The sequence below is a fragment of the Glycine max genome, chromosome 6, assembly GCF_000004515.6.
Source record: "Glycine max cultivar Williams 82 chromosome 6, Glycine_max_v4.0, whole genome shotgun sequence".
NCBI classification, from domain to species: domain Eukaryota; kingdom Viridiplantae; phylum Streptophyta; class Magnoliopsida; order Fabales; family Fabaceae; genus Glycine; species Glycine max.
This window is the reverse complement of record NC_038242.2, coordinates 7,446,093-7,462,367: the sequence shown is the minus strand read 5'-3', so window position 1 is coordinate 7,462,367 and position 16,275 is coordinate 7,446,093. Positions and strand designations below refer to the sequence as shown.

General features: G+C 36.2%; 1 protein-coding gene across 1 annotated transcript; it reads right to left on the bottom strand.

Annotated features, from left to right (window-relative positions):
• Positions 1-202: 202 nt before the first annotated feature.
• On the bottom strand, positions 203-15,979 carry LOC100820036 (protein ALTERED SEED GERMINATION 2). Its single transcript, XM_003526490.5, has 20 exons — positions 15,656-15,979; positions 15,441-15,509; positions 14,844-14,921; positions 14,163-14,297; positions 13,971-14,081; positions 13,702-13,830; positions 12,603-12,718; positions 12,404-12,521; positions 11,007-11,112; positions 10,004-10,149; positions 9,756-9,923; positions 9,521-9,631; positions 3,971-4,082; positions 3,251-3,600; positions 2,821-2,911; positions 2,430-2,525; positions 2,273-2,343; positions 2,056-2,183; positions 1,497-1,602; positions 203-594 (listed from the first exon to the last, which is right to left on the bottom strand). The coding sequence occupies exons 1-19, from the start codon at positions 15,725-15,727 to the stop codon at positions 1,521-1,523; spliced, it is 2,289 nt and encodes a 762-aa protein (XP_003526538.1). The 5' UTR covers positions 15,728-15,979; the 3' UTR covers positions 203-594; positions 1,497-1,520.
• Between the last annotated feature and the right edge of the window lie 296 nt (positions 15,980-16,275).

The window sequence follows — 16,275 nt, the reverse complement described above, 5'->3', positions numbered from 1 at the left end:
TGATTGAGACTAAAAGCAAATGATTTAGATTATTACAAGAACTAGAAAAATGTTATAAAGAACCAACACAAAATACTAGTAACATACTAAAACAAAAATCTTAAAAACATTTTTTTATAAAAGACAAAAATAAATAAATAAAACAGTATATTATAAGAACCAAAATCATACTTTAAGTCTAAAGATAATAAAATTATTGCAGTTATTAAACTATTTACCATTTATTTATTTTAAAATGTTAAGTACTACTATAATATCCGTGTTCAAACTAACAGGATTTCTCGAGATCATTTACTACACAAAGATTAAATCTAATAAAATGTATTTTTAATTCAGAGACCACCTTTTACTATACACATTATATTAGCAACCAGTAAATTTGTACAACTTTTTTTTTTTTTTAATCATCAATCCTGGAAAGAAATCCAGGATAACACCCAGGATTTTATTTTCACCGCTCCAAATTATTCTGCGCGTCCCAATGCCTTCCATAGTGAAAAAGCTCATATACCTCATACCCATCGATAGTGGCTCCTCCCCATCAATGTCATCACTAATCAGTCCAGATTCATATGCACAACCGAATAGAGCACCCTACAATGGTACAAAGGATAAAGCTAACTCTCATAATTCCAGTCAGATACAAACGCACAAGCACGGTGGTTCCATATAAGGCCCGAAGACATGGGTGCATGTCCTAGAAAGGATAGAAAACCCGTTCGACATTTGGCCAATTCATAAAGAAAAATAAAAGCGTGTTCTATAAACATCTTGAAATCAGCCAGATGTGAAAGCTTCAGCAACTACGCAAGCCGATTCTTAGATTCCAAAGTGGTGCTTTAAAAACTGACTATTTTAAAAAACATTTTGATGTTTTTGGATCAAAGGATTTCCGGTTTAGTGTTAACTTGTAAGACAAGGTTTATGAAATACAAGTTTAATATTACATGAGATGAGTTAGCAATATAACAGAAATGAAAATTCAAGATCTGCAATTTTTGGTATCTTTTTATGTTGTTTGGTTTGTCCTTGGATGAACCATCAAGTTAGCCAATTGAACCATTCAAAACACTACCAATGGTCTCATTGGATTGGTTTTGAAACATTACTAACACCAAAAACTGAGGCTCTTTTATTCAAAGATCAATAAACTCTCAAAGCTTACTAATTAGATATTTAGGATTTAGGTACACAATTTGAATAAAGTATAAACTACTAAATTAACACTTATTAAAAGAGAGAAAAAGGCAAAATAAATCAAACTTCTTTCGTTAGTTAAAATCAATTTACGCATCTTAACTTTTGGAGTAGTTAGATGAGAAAACTTCAACAAAAATAAAATGTATACAAGTTGATTTTAACTTGCAGGTGCAATTTAATTTATTTTTACCTTTTTTTTTCCATAAGTATTTATGGAGAAATTTATCTAGACAAAGACTTGTAAAGGAAGAGCTGAATATTAACTTACAAGAGAGAGAAAAGAACATAAGACTTACCACCAGAAGACAATTAGCAAACCTTTAGCTTTGAGCACATTCAAATGGATGCAAGCGTAACGACCCTTCAGGAAAATCCTGCCTCCTAAATGATTCCAATAAGGGCCTGCAGAAAAAAAATCACTTAAGTCATAATATATCTAAATGGTTGAACATATCAATGTAGCACAGAAATAGAAAAGTAAGAATGTATCAAAATATCATGCTCAATTCATGAATAATGACAACTAAACATGGAAGACATTAACTCCAACCCTCCTGGTTAATTGCCTGACACGTATCACCTGAGCTCACCTACAAGATGAGAAATGCAGCCTACTTCATAATATTAGGATTAAGTCAAGAAGCAGAGCAATCTCTAAAGTTGGAGGTGATGATGATTATGACGTGCAACATTAAGAACAGAATGACAGACTGAAATATAAGCCAAAGCTCATAGACACCATCGAATTTATTTGTAGACAGGTTGCAAGACATTGTGGTTATAATAAACTACCTGAACAATAACCAAACTGCACAATTTCATTTTCAATATTAAAAAAGGTCTAATAATCCTTACAAGATAGAATTATGGCTACGGGATAGTTTTTGTTGATTGCTCTCCATAGCAACCAACACATCACCAGTTTCTGGTCCTGCTGAACCACCAGCTACAGAAGATGGAACAGGAGCAGTTGGAGTCCAGATCTAGAATAATGCACCACCAGAAAGCTTCAGAGATTGAAGTTTTTATTCAATTCAAAAGATACTACACATCATAGAGTCATCATACCCACCTTTATTGTGCTATCAATCCCACTGGTTGCAACAACAAAATCAAATGGATGGCATTGTACACAATTTACAACTTTATCAAGAAGAAAATAATTGCGTCAGACAACCATACAAGAGGAGACTTCTAAACCCGAAAACCTTGAGGAAACCAATGATTACCAGATTCATCACCACTCAGCATTTTTATTAGTCTGCCCGTACACTTTTCCCAAATAAACCATCTGCCATCATCACTTCCACTAGCAACATATTCACCTACAAATAAACAAGAGCAACAATCTTGAACAAATTAGCAACTATGGTAGACCAACTGTCAACTCAAAAACTCACCACTTACCTACTGAAGGTTGAATAATAAAAAGGAGGCATTCATTATGATAAAATTAAAAAAACACCCACATGCCAAAAAAATACAACGTAATTATATTTCCCTGGTGGCTATGCATACAACACCTGAACCATTGGTTTTACTATATTAGTTTGATATATGAAAAAGACTCATTGTTCACAACCAATTCTAATTTAGAAAATCACATAAGAAATAGCATACCTCTTTGACCAAGAAAACTGGCTTGTTTTATGTCAGTCCCAATATTGCAGTGGCCAACAAATCTCTGTTTCATATCAACAGCTGGTTCAGGCTGCAATATTAACAATAGAGCAAAAATGATCCAAAATGTGTAAGTAATTTAACATTAGTTTAATAAGTTTCTCAATAAACGTTGCATCACCAAAGCATGAAGGCACCAACATTAAGCAATTAAATGGGCTTACAAATAAAACCTGTATCAAAATCTTCTAAAACACTTCAAATCTGAAGGTTGTTGCACCCTTCCAACATAATACTAATAATTAAATTTTAGGATTATGCATTGGAACCAATGGAGAGGAAGATAAACAAACATCAAATGAAGCCCTTAACCCAGGAAATAATTTAGAAGGCATCGACAATAATAAAAAGTTGAAATAGTAATATGTACCTGATAAGAAGTTCTACTGTTCTGTGACGATGATGAAGGTGATTCACATGAGCCACTTGCATCAGCATTGTCTCTGGAGTCACCTCTCCCATGAATTCTAAGATTTAAATTTCCATGAAGAATATTTGATTCAAGATCATGTCCCTCATCACCAGATATTGATGTTTCAAAGTCCAACTCCAATTCGTCATCGTAATCAGAATCATCCCTCTCTGATCTTGAACCATCATGTGGATCATCACTATTAGACTCAGGACAATAGAGTATGTCGCTTAATGATAATATTCTTCCACCCCTACTATCAAACCTTGATGCCCCATCATTGGTCTGACTATTTTTTTCAGCTTCAGCTGTTAAATAAACCAGTTAGATCTAACATAAAATGGTAAAAAAAATAGTGCATAATTTCCCAATCATAAACAGCAATATTTGGAAATTAGATTGATTTTTCTGTATCAAATTTTGGCAGTTATGACAATACAGTAACTATTAAATACTTTAATATCATTAGTCTACGTAAGAGAAAAGTAAAGCATGTTTCAGTGAGCTCAATGGGGCACAAACTTCTTTAGGAAACAAGGGCCACTCACAAATTTCCTCAACATAAGTAGAAGAATAATTATTGACGAATTTGCACATACATGTAGAAATAGAAATGCAGCAATTCAATATAGACATCCTTATAACTAAATCCAGCCATGAAAGCCATCTTATCCATACCTAAAGCAATGTCCCTCTTCACATTCGCTACTCTTTCTGCAACTTCAGATTTGGATGGGGCCAAAGAATGGGAAGCAACAGCAAACTCCAAAGCATCTTCATGTCTACCCAACTGCAACAAAATAACATTAATATAATGGGTTTTAAAACTAATAGCAGGTTCTCCTATCAAAGGGTATGCTTGACACAAACAAATAGCATCAAAATGAAGTCAAAAAGATCCATACAAGTCCCTCCAGTCAAAAGTCAAAACAAAAATTCATAGATATTGATAACTGATTTGTCAAAAATTCAAACAAATAGGTTCCAACCTACTCTTTAGTTTCTCTTCTGTAGATTAGGGTTTGTTTTTTGATCCCTTTCACTTCCGCTTGGTGCGCAGCTTCGCGGTGAATAGTGCCCGCACCTTCAGCCACTGTTTGGCAGCAACCAGTGGCCCCTTCTCCAGCGCACGACCTCCAACCACTGTCACCCCTCCCCGGTGACCAAAACCTCCATCGCTGTGCCGCCACACGCGTTCCCATGTGCTTCTTCTCTAGTGCATGAAGTTCGCGCGCATCCTCCTTTGCCGGCACGCGACACCGACTCGCTGGCAAGACCATCTGCAGCAACCCACACCAGTCCTTTGTTTGGCTATATTTTTATTTTTGAATGCCTCTTTGGGTACTTCGAACAGCATCCCAGCCACAACGTTTACCACTGTCCCACTTATTCCTTGTGAGAAATTAGCCAGATTTGTCAATTATACTACTTGGGCGGCCACTGTCCTGCTTTCGTTTTGCAGTCAAGAACATGCCAACCACTTGACCACTAAGGCTACAGACATTCCCGAAAAGCATCGAGCTAGTTGGCGGAAAATCGACGCCTCTTTGTGCAGTGTTCTTTGGTTCTCTATTGCTCTAATCTCCGACCTTCGTACCAGGCATTTGACATGTGTTATGAGGTTTGGAGCAAAGCCAAAGTCTACTCCAACAATGTTCATGGTCTCTACAGTGTGATAACCACTATTCGCATGTTTTTGGTCATTCCGCTACCCCTGCCTCTTCTGCGGATTCTCCACCCTTGTCTCACACTCATCTCATGGTGGAGGACATAGCCGAGGCCGTGGTTGGAAGAATCGTTGTTGCAATTATTGCTAAATTTTTGGATATTGAAGCCGATTGCTGCAACAAAGCCCAAGACCAATCGAGATTGGCAAACGTTGCCCAAGTCATTGATCTTGCCCCTCTTAGGATGTCATTATCTTGGCTACTGAGTATCATGATTTCCTTCAGTTTCGAGGCAGCCCACCAATCTGCCTCCTTGGCTTAGTCTGGTAATCCAGTAGCCTTTGTCTCTCAATTATCCTCTTTAGGACCTTGGATACTTGAATCCGGTACCTCTAATCATATGACCGGTAACCAATCATTTTTCTCTCAGTTGTTGTTATTTGATTCTTTGCCTTCTGTTACTCTCGTGGATGGCTCTCAAATTAAAGTTCGTGGTATTGGTCAAACCCATCCACTTCCTAACCTCCCTTTGAATTTTGTCTTGTTTGTTCCTAGTTGTCCTAGCTACAAAATTGCTAATACCTATCTCTATCTCTTCCTATCAGACAGTTCTCTCCACACCTCCTCTAGATAATGGTTGGTTAAGCTCTATCGAAGTCAGGCATCTTGTCAACTCTCCGGCACCGGTAGTCTGGTGAGTAAGCAACTTTCTCTTCAGTTACTCCAGGCAGGAGTCCAATTTGATTTCCATTAGCAAACTCACTCGGTCTCTTAAATTTTGTCTTGTTTGTTAATAATTTTGTCCTTGTACAGGATCATCGTACAGACGGACGACTGGAGTAGGACATGATTCTGGGGGATTGTATCATCTTTCACTATCGGTTGCCTGTGTATCCACTACTTCTGCTGATCGCGCCTCAATCATCCCAGCTTGGAGTAGTTACATCTTTTAGTTCCCATTCTCTCTACACTTAGGTCGTTGCAATGTGAGTTATGTTAGTTAGGAAAACATGTTCGTCATTCGTATAATTGTCGAGTCAATAAAAGTGTCGTGTCACCATTTGCTCTAGTCCACTCTATAATATTTAGGGGCCTAGTCGAGTATGTTCCACTCTAGGATGTAACTATTTTGTTACGTTCATTGATGATTTTTCTCGTTGTTCTTAGGTCATCTTAATGAAAAATCGTTCTGATGTCTTCTTCGTCTTTCAAAGTTTTTCACATTAAATAACTAATCAATTTGGGGCGTCCATAAAAATTTTACACTGATATTGCTAGAGAATATTTGTCTTTCCAATTTCATTTCTAACATGGCAGGGAATTCTACATCAAACTTCTTTTGCTCACACACCACAACAAAATGGTGTTGCAAAACGGAAAAACCATCACCTAGTTGAAATAACTCGTACCCTTCTCCTTCACTATAATATCCTTCTTCGCTTCTGGGGTGATACGCTTCTTATTGCATGTTACTTGATGAATCGCATGCCATCGTCCATCCTCAGCAGTCAAACTCGGTACTCTATTTTGTACCTGCAACAAAATCTCTACTTGGATCCTCTTCATGTCTTGGTTGTATATGTTTTGTCTATGATCTTTTCCCAGGTAAAGATAAACTCGTTGCTAAGTCTCTTAAGTGTGTTTTTCTCGATTACTCTTGTATACAGAAAGGATATCATTGCTACTGTCCACAACTTCAACGGTATCTGGTTTTTGCTGATGTCACTTTCTTTGAGTCTACTCCATTCTTCTCTGAGACCGTTGTCAGTCATGCACCACTGGCTGATCAACCTGTTGTTCCCATTCCGCCTGTTGTCATTGATCCACCACCATTTATTGTTTATTAGCAAGGGTTGCAGCATCCACCGATGATTCCACATATTGATCCCCCAACATCATCTTCTGCTCCAACCCACCCTCCAACAACGCCTTTGCACCTGAACTTTCCATTGCTCTAAGCAAAGATATTCGGCCCACTCGCAATTCTAACCCTTTATATGCTTGTACGCTTCAATGCCACTGATTATCTCCTTCCTATTTCTCTTTTATCTCCTCTTTGGATTTTGTGTCTATTCCTAAGTCTAAAGGGGAAACTATGGTTGATCCACGCCAACAGCAGGCAATGTTGGATGAAATGCTTGCTTTATAAACCAATGGCACATGGGAGTTGGTTCCTTTGTCTCCAGAAAAGACTATTGTTGGTTATCGTTGGGTGTATATAGTGAAGGTTGCACCAGATGGTAGTATTGATCGGTTCAAAGCCCATTTGGTGGCTAAGGGCTATACTCAAATCTTTGGCCTTGATTATAGGGATACTTTTTCCCCTGTAGCCAAGATTACTTTTGTTCGTCTATTTCTTGTTATGGCTGCTATTCGCCATTGGCCGCTTCACCAGTTCGATATTAAAAATGCCTTCCTACATGGTGAGTTGGTAGGGAAGAGGTTTACATGGATCAACCCCCCAGGTTTTACTGCTTCTAAAGGATCTCATCTTGTTTGTTGCTGTCGACACTCCCTCTAGGGCCTGAAGCAATCTCCCTTTGTCTTGTTTGGCTGTTTTAGCTCGATCTTAATTCAGTTTGATATGACCTGCTGTGAAGCTGACCACTCTGTTTTCCTTCATTCTTTATCTGACATGTGCATTTATTTGGTGGTCTATGTTGATAATATTGTCATTACTGGTGATGACTTTGATGGTATCCGTCGACTCCAATATCACCTTTAGAGTCAATTTTAGGTGAAGGATCTTGGTCCGCTAAAACATTTCTTGGGCATCGAAGTTGCTCAATCCACTTCGGTATTGTCATTTCCCAAAGGAATTATGCTCTAGACATTCTCACCAAGATTGATATGCTTGACTGTCATCCATGTGACCTATGGATCCTCAAGCTTCTTCCAGGTTAGGGGGGGACCATTGAAAGACCTGGAAAGATATCGTAGACTCTTCAATCACCTCACTATCACCAGGCCAAACATTGCATTTGTTGTGAGTGTGGTAAGCCAATTCCCTCAATGCACCTTGTGATAGTCATTGGCATGCTGTCAAGCATCCTTCGATATATTAAGAATGCACCGGGCCACGCACTATTATATGAAGAAAGAGGCAATTCTAAAATTGTTTGTTACTCTGATGCTGATTGGGCAAGATCACCATTGGACAGAAGATCTACTTCTAGCTATTGTGTTCTTGTTGGAGGTACTTGATTTCATGGAGAAGCAAGAAGGAAAATACAATTGCTAGATTCAGTGCTGAAGCTAAATACATGCCATGGAAGCAGCTGAAAGTGAAATTACATGGCTACGACAACTTCTCCAGCAGCTCCAATTTGGAGACACCCAGGGCACTAAGCTTATTTGTGATAATCAAGGAGCTCTTCACATTGCATCCAATCCAGTTTTCCATGAATGGACTAAACACATAAAGATAGATTGTCATCTCGTGAGAGAGAAAATACTCTTAGGAGAAATCACCACCGACTTGCTTTAGTGACCAACTGGTGGATGTGTTCACCAAATATCTCAAGCAGTCTCACATTGATTATATTTGTAACAAGCTTGGTGCATATGACATATATGCTCCAGCTTGAGGGGAAATCTCAAATATATGATATGATATGATTGTGATATGACTGAAATAGGGAAATTAGGTATATCTGTACATATATATAGGGATTTCTGTTTCCTCTATTTCCTTAATTATCTTGTACCTATGATTTTATTTTTTTTTATCAGCAAAACTAAATATATTATATATAAATGATCAAAAATTACCAGAGGTACTAGTACATAGGGATATACATCCTCATATCTAGACACCAAAACTGAGGTATTCTAGATATTAGGAGAACATGTATTTTGTTCTAATTGTAACACCCATTACATAAGAAAACCTTGGCTAATATTGCTTGACCATTGGTTTAGATGGATTGAGAAATGTTTCTCAAAATGTCTAAGCCAAGTCCAGGTCAAGAAAACAGCATTACAGTAAACACTTGTATACTATGATCTTGTCTCTTGGTGCTTTAGTTGGCATTTCTAATCTACAGAAAATTTTAATGCATCGAACTATCATGTTTCGCACCAATAATCCTGGCTTGCATGGGAATTTTATGGATTTAAGATGTTTCCAACTTGAATAGCCCCTCTTTCAATGTCCAAGTTCTATATCCCGTTCCCACCCTAACACCCTAAAATAACTTGCATATACAAGACAGTAATAAGAATCAATATCATTCACTAGTGCTTCTACTTCAATTCTATTCACTCTTCCATTCTCACTACTACAGTACATCTATGCAACCCAAACACAAATGCAGATTCTTATACAAAACATAAAAAACAAGATACACAAGCTTAAAAAATCTTTTCACTATCAACTTCATCCATATGAGTGCACTTCTCTTATATGAAGCTTTTGTTTCTTCTTCTAACAAACAAAATATTATACGAATTCTAATAATTTGTCCTGTTTTGAATGAGGCTTAATGAGTCTCAGAAACTACCATAACACATTATTGCAAACTGAACACATTTTAAAATGCAGTTCAAACAACAAAGTTACCTGTGACAATGCTTCTGACATATAGTATAGTGCTTTGTAAGAGGAATTATCAATTATCCTAGCAGCATAGCAGTCTCTTATAGCCATATGAGCATCGTTTTTCCACTTCCTCTGGATAAGAGTGGGAAATTTCAAAACATGTCTCATCAAGCAAATATTATACATACATACATACATATAAACTAAACTGAAAGGAAAGCAAAATGCTAAGACCCAGCTTAGTTGTAATAAGAACCTTGACCAATAGTGCAGCACGAGTACACAAGCATTCATGTTTCAGTGCAGGCCCAATAATATGGCTATAGCCATTCAAAACCTCATTACATGCATCAATTCCATAATAGGGTATCCCATTGTCCAACGATTTCTTAGCATATTTTATTTGTTTCCTGCACTTGTCAAGCTGTAAAACCCAATTAGTCAACAAAACATTATGCAAAACTGAAGTTACATGTCTTAGTTACACCAAATATAAATACATACCTTTGCAGCAATGTTCTTTTTAATAGGAAATCTATTTGGGAAGACATTAGATACACAAGGCTGCATCTCTGACCCATTAATTGTCGGAGAGTATGTCATCAGCTTTGATTCATCTCCTGAAGTATATTGCATCTCCTTCACTCCAGCTGCATAATGCAAGTACAGTCTAAACTTTTACAATCTACATAAACACAGTAACCAGAAACTAACAGAATAGAAGTTACTGCAGTTAAACCGTTACAAATAGATCTTTGAGAACATTCAAATCCACACCGTACTCAACCTAGAAAATAACTTTGACAGATCATTGAAGAAAATCTGTCAGCAAATGAAATAAATACTGCTTTTAAAAGAATTATTTTAGGAACTGGATCTCCCCTTAATGATATAAAAGGAATCAAAATGATATGATAGAAACTTCAACTAAGGGTTGCGAAAAAAATGCATGGTGACCTCCAGTTGAAAAAGCTAAAGAAAGAGTTTGAACATAAACAGGATTAACATGTAGATGCACATCACAGAAGGCATTAGAGTGAAACACATCATGAACTGGCCTCTTGACAACCCAGTTCAAAACACTAACTTTTTTTTAAAAAAAAAGAAGGAAATTCACCATTCAAGCTTTATTGCATTATTTAGAGTTTCAATATCTTCTAACTAATATTTTATAAAACAACACACTACATCTCTCTTCTTATGTCTCTCACAATGTGACTTAAAGATTACACTAATAACAAGCATAGCATAACCAAATAAGATGACACCATGCAAAAAAAAATGTATTCCTCTTCCTGTCATGAATAAATTAAACTGTTGGGTAATTAAAGAAATTCTATAATTTACCCAATAGTCACAAATAAGTTGAACAAATAAAAGTACATTACATTATACTATTCTTGAAAATTTTACCCATACCTTGAACAAACAAAAAATGACATTACATTATACAACTAGTGGCAAATAAATAAAAAAAGAAAACAAGATTCAGTGTGATATGCTTTACCATGATTTACATTCATCAAGTAAACGTGCTCTCCACTATAGCTGAGGAGAACCTCGTGCCCATCAGGACTGAATGTAACATGAGTTAAGTGCAAGCTTGGATGTCCCTGAAAAAAAAAAGAGATACGCTTTGAGAGCAAGAACATTTGGCTTGAAGTGTCAAAAAGAATTATGCGTCCATAACACACCATGTACCAAAGAAGGAAAATGGGTGAGCAAATAGGATAAAACCTAGAGCATGTAGGACATTAGGTAAGTAGAATGAAAAATTATCATTACAAACTACTTGATTTTAGACTTTAGTTTAGGCATTCTAGGATAGGAATTACTAATGATTTTTCTGACCCAGCATTGTTTAATCATTAATGTCTGCAAACTCTTATGTGTCTTGACTTCTTTCCCCAAAATCAGTTGTATAAAATTAACAACATAATATACCAAGAAACCACTGCCACCACCACAGCCACAGCTGTCATTTCTTTCACTAGACATGACTATAGCCATGATTGCCACCATCTCCAGAGACCTAAAAATGCCAACAGTGGATGTTGGTGTGTCAACAGAAGAAGAGACAAATTGAGAATGTAAAATACCACTATTTAGATTTATGATGAGGATACCCAATAGGTAAGTAGGAGGAATTCAACACAGCAACAATCCCACTTACCCCTCTAGAATGGAATAGATTTCCCAACTCTGCAAATATTGCATTCCTTAACACTCATGAAACAAGGGTATTTCACATTTCAAACCAATATCATTGAAAGTAAACTTCCAATATTTGATATACCAACCAGGCAACCACCAACACATAGCTTATCAACAATATTATTTATACCTATAATAGCATGCACAGACACCCAACATTTCAGACAAGTGCCATACTACAATTCATAAATGGAAAGAAACAAAAAATTCTCTGACTGTTTCCCTTTTTCAGAACAGGTGAGAAAATTCTAGAAAAAATAAGATTCCCAGCCCTCCATTACGATCACACTCCCAAAAGAAAAGGTAGAGAATATAAGTTAACAAGAAGATATGGATTTTTGTTTTACATAAAAGAAAAGCTTTATCAGAGATGAGAAAGAAAGAAATACAAGCAAAAATGGTGATATACCCTCCCAAAAGAAATCAAATTATACAGAATCCAGAAGAAATAAATAAAAAATAAACAATAAGCAAAGCTTGCCAACATATCCAACTTTCCTTTGTTATTTTTTTTTTGTTTTGTTTTAGGGTTTTTTCATCCTACTGCATTGTATCCCTTCTCTAAAAGAATTCTTTTACCCCCCAAAAAAGGACTTGTAACATTTTCAACACTTAACGGATTGAACAAATGTCTGCAATTCAAACACTTCCAAAGTTGATAATCATAGATCAGTAAAGCGAAGGACTCACACGATCAGAAAGATGCATTGGACAGAAATAATTAACACAAGGAGGTGGAGACATTCTTTTCTGACATGAGCTAAGAGGCGGAAGCATCCTTCTATCATATAAGCGTGCGAAGGCGTCACTTCAAGATATGGAAAGGCTAACATCAGTTTGAGATAAAAAGATGAATTAATTAACATAATTAATCACCAGAAATATTTACCTCCCACCAACAAGAAGCAAATGTGGTTTAGTTGAACTAATATCACAAGATTTTAAAGCAAGGACTTGTTTAGGAGGATCAGCAAGCGACCTTTTAGATCCACTTCTTAAGTCAAGCTGACATTAAGCATTAAACATGAAAATCAATTAATGTGAAGAAAAAAAAAAGATTCCAGCTTTAGAAAACAATGATCATAGTTAACCAGCTTTCGGACTAACTTGCAGTAAAAAAAACTCAAAAAACTACATTGTGGAAAGACTGTTGACATACTAACTATCTTCCATACTAAAGCCATTTAATTTCCAGAGGATTAAGACAATAATGATAGATGAGATCAAAGATGCAACACCAATATCTAAAGCATAGAATTGCTCATCATTAATGATTCCCTTTAGATCCCTTAGTCATATAGGTTTCCCATGTGCACTTATAGTTTAGGATATAAAAGAGCTATCATAGTAACCCATGATAGTCTGAAAAAACAGGAGGAAATGTCAAAAGAGCATGTCGAATTTTTACCACTGCTACATGAAAAATCAAATTACAAGTTTGATCCTCTACCCCCACCGTCCAAGAGCAACTTCCATTTAGTGTAAAGAACTAAGAAATGCATAATAAATAATATAAAGGGAAAAAATTGTTATTAAAAGAGGTGGATAGCATAGAAAATTATAGCACATGATTACATCCAACAGTATCTTATAGCAGGTTCCAGTATACTCTTCTAACCTACCTTGTTGAACTATGGAGAAAAGATTGTAATTGACATATAACTAGCAACAATCTATTGAGGCAAGTTTTTATTTTAATGGAATAGAATCATCTTATTGATCAGATCAACATTGCAGATGTCCTAATATAGCAGATGAATTAATCTCGGCAAACCAATTGGTATTTTCATTGGAAAATTCAAATATTACAGAAAATGAAGGAAAACCAGTTTTCTCAGATCACTTATATGCATACAAGAGCTGGAAATTTTAAATTTTCTATCCAATTCCCTATATTCGTATGCCAGACAAGGTCCAATTGCGGTCCAATAGCATTCAAAACCAATAAGTAGGAATGAGAATGACTACAACTGAATTAAACCCCTTACAAGAATATTTCGACACTCTTGGTGTGAAGATCCAGCTGGAGGACAAGAGGTGCCTTCCCGAAAATCATGTTGCCTTAGAGTCCCATCTTCACTAGCACTCCATACTACATTGGGGTTTCCATTTTCAACCTGCAAAAAAGGACCATGGAAGACATGAAAAACTCACATGATGCAGATTTTTCCCACATGGATTATGTTTTATTTCCTTTAATCCCATTGATGTGAAGTTATTGAAATTATGTTAAATTAGTATATTCTTCATAACTTACAGCCAATTTCTTGACTCTTCGAGTGTGGCATTGATAATATGCAGATGGAGCAATGATGGCATTGTCACTAAATCCACTCCCATTTAAGCGAGACAAATTGAATAACCGGACCTACCAAAATGAAAAATAAATGAAATTAGAGAATTAAAACTGTATTACCCACTAAAAATATTGAAAGGATCATAGAATTACTTCAGCATCTCCAGCTCCAGAGGCTACAAGCTCATCAGAAGTTTCTGGTATAAACTTAGTACAGAATATATTTGCTGTATGTCCTGTGTCAATTGAATGTAAAAGTTTCCAGCCAGAATAGCTCCAAATATTGATCTGCAAAATTTCAGAAAAACAATTCAATGCCTTCTGCTGCTAAAGCAGTCTAAGAGGGTTAGTATAAACCAAAAACAGAGAGGCTGGAATCATTTGCTCCATGACTCTATCAGTCTGTTTGCTACCTTTTGAGAGTTAGAACTGAACTTTTCAAACTAGTCATGAGTCAATAATTATAAATTATATCAGGCAAAACAAGACGTAAGACAAACAAAAGAATTATTCTCTGTAGTTTGATGCTTCTTGATCATTCTCTCTACTTGGTTTGAAAATAAATCACAACTGTGTGAGAACTAGAAGCAAGCACAATAAGTGGCAGAGATGTCAAAGTCTCTCATTTAATCATGGACAAAGAAACTTCATTTTAGCCCATCAAGAAGACAGGGGAATTTTATAATGGAACATTCTATATGAAAAAACATATTCAATAGTTTCATGGACCCTAAAATATGTCAAAGTTCATTTCTCATATATTTCCAAAAAAGAATCTCCCATTCTAGTGTATGAGACTACAGAACTACAAATGACATAAAATATGTGCCATACCCGTTGATCATCTGATCCAGATATCAGTAACGAACCTTTGGAATTCCAAGCCACCGCATTGACACAGCCAGTGTGGCCCTATTAAATTCATGAGCAAAAGGATGCCCAGCAAAGTCAACAAACAAAATTTGGGATAAATAGATTTTATTTTTTGTATTGAGGGGGGATGCACAGAGAAGGAAGCAAACAGCTGCAGAAACTTGAAGAGAATGTTAGTGGAAATCTATGGCTAGTGCAAGCATTTTTTAAAAAACTCATGACTACTGAAAATAAGTCTAATCAATATAATATAATTAAGGTTTCAAATTGTGGTTTCATCAGGATTGCGGGAAAATGGGAAATTGCAGACAACCGCATCTGATGAGGCCATAACTGTGATTGTGTTGTGGTCATGATAAACCCAAAAACCTTGATGTTGCGGCCAAAATTGCAGTCACAGACCATTTTTAAAACTTTGAATATAATATACAAGGACTTCTCAAAGACATAATACTGAGTATAAAAGGATGATATGTGAGCGTAGTCAGAAGACAGTCAACATCTCAAGGATTTCCTACTAAAATATGACGTAGCGGTAAATCAAGATACGTTACGAACCTCTAACTCCCTTTCTTGAGAAAGCCTCCGAATCAGCGAGGAATGAGTGTGCAAACTATGATTAACATCCTACAGAGAACAAGAACGTATTTCAGACACGGGAAAGAATCGTTGAGGAAAATGGAAATCAAATCATGATGCAACAGATGATTGATAATCGGAATCCGGGAGATGCTTGGCTTTGAATTTCAAGAAAAAGGAAGGAAGAAGAATACCAGTGGAGAGTGAAGATAACGGGAGTCGAGAATGGTGTGTATGTTACCATCGCGAAACGGAACGGAGTCCATGGTGGAAGGCGGTGGTGGCAGCGGTGAGTGTGAGAGAAGGTTAAAGTGAGTCCATGGCGTGAATGCAGCTAAGGCGGTCTTCTCGGTTTCTTTTTAATAAATAGTATTTTATAACTCTCAAATCAAAGAAAGTGTTGTTAATTAAAATAATAAAAACGAGGGAGTGCAGTGGTGCGATGTTGCGTGATATCTAAGCGCCCTTCATCACTGTAGTGGCTCCGATTATGTTTTGTTTTTCCCCAACGTGCACCTCCCGCACTTGTATTTCCGATTTTATTTCTTTAATACACCTTCAGATGTTAGAGTGTTTTTTTCAAAAAATATATATACACCTTAATATTTCAGAAATATGTAAAATTTTCATATTTTCAGACTTAACATGTGTCTATTTTCAAAAGTTACATCACCACTTTTGTCAATAATGTTTTTTTTTTTTTTGAGAATTAAATTTTTTTTCTTAATTTAAAAGTCTGAACATATACTTACCTCGTATTTCAGAGTCGATTATTTCATTACATATTCTGTAACAGCATACACCTAATACACTG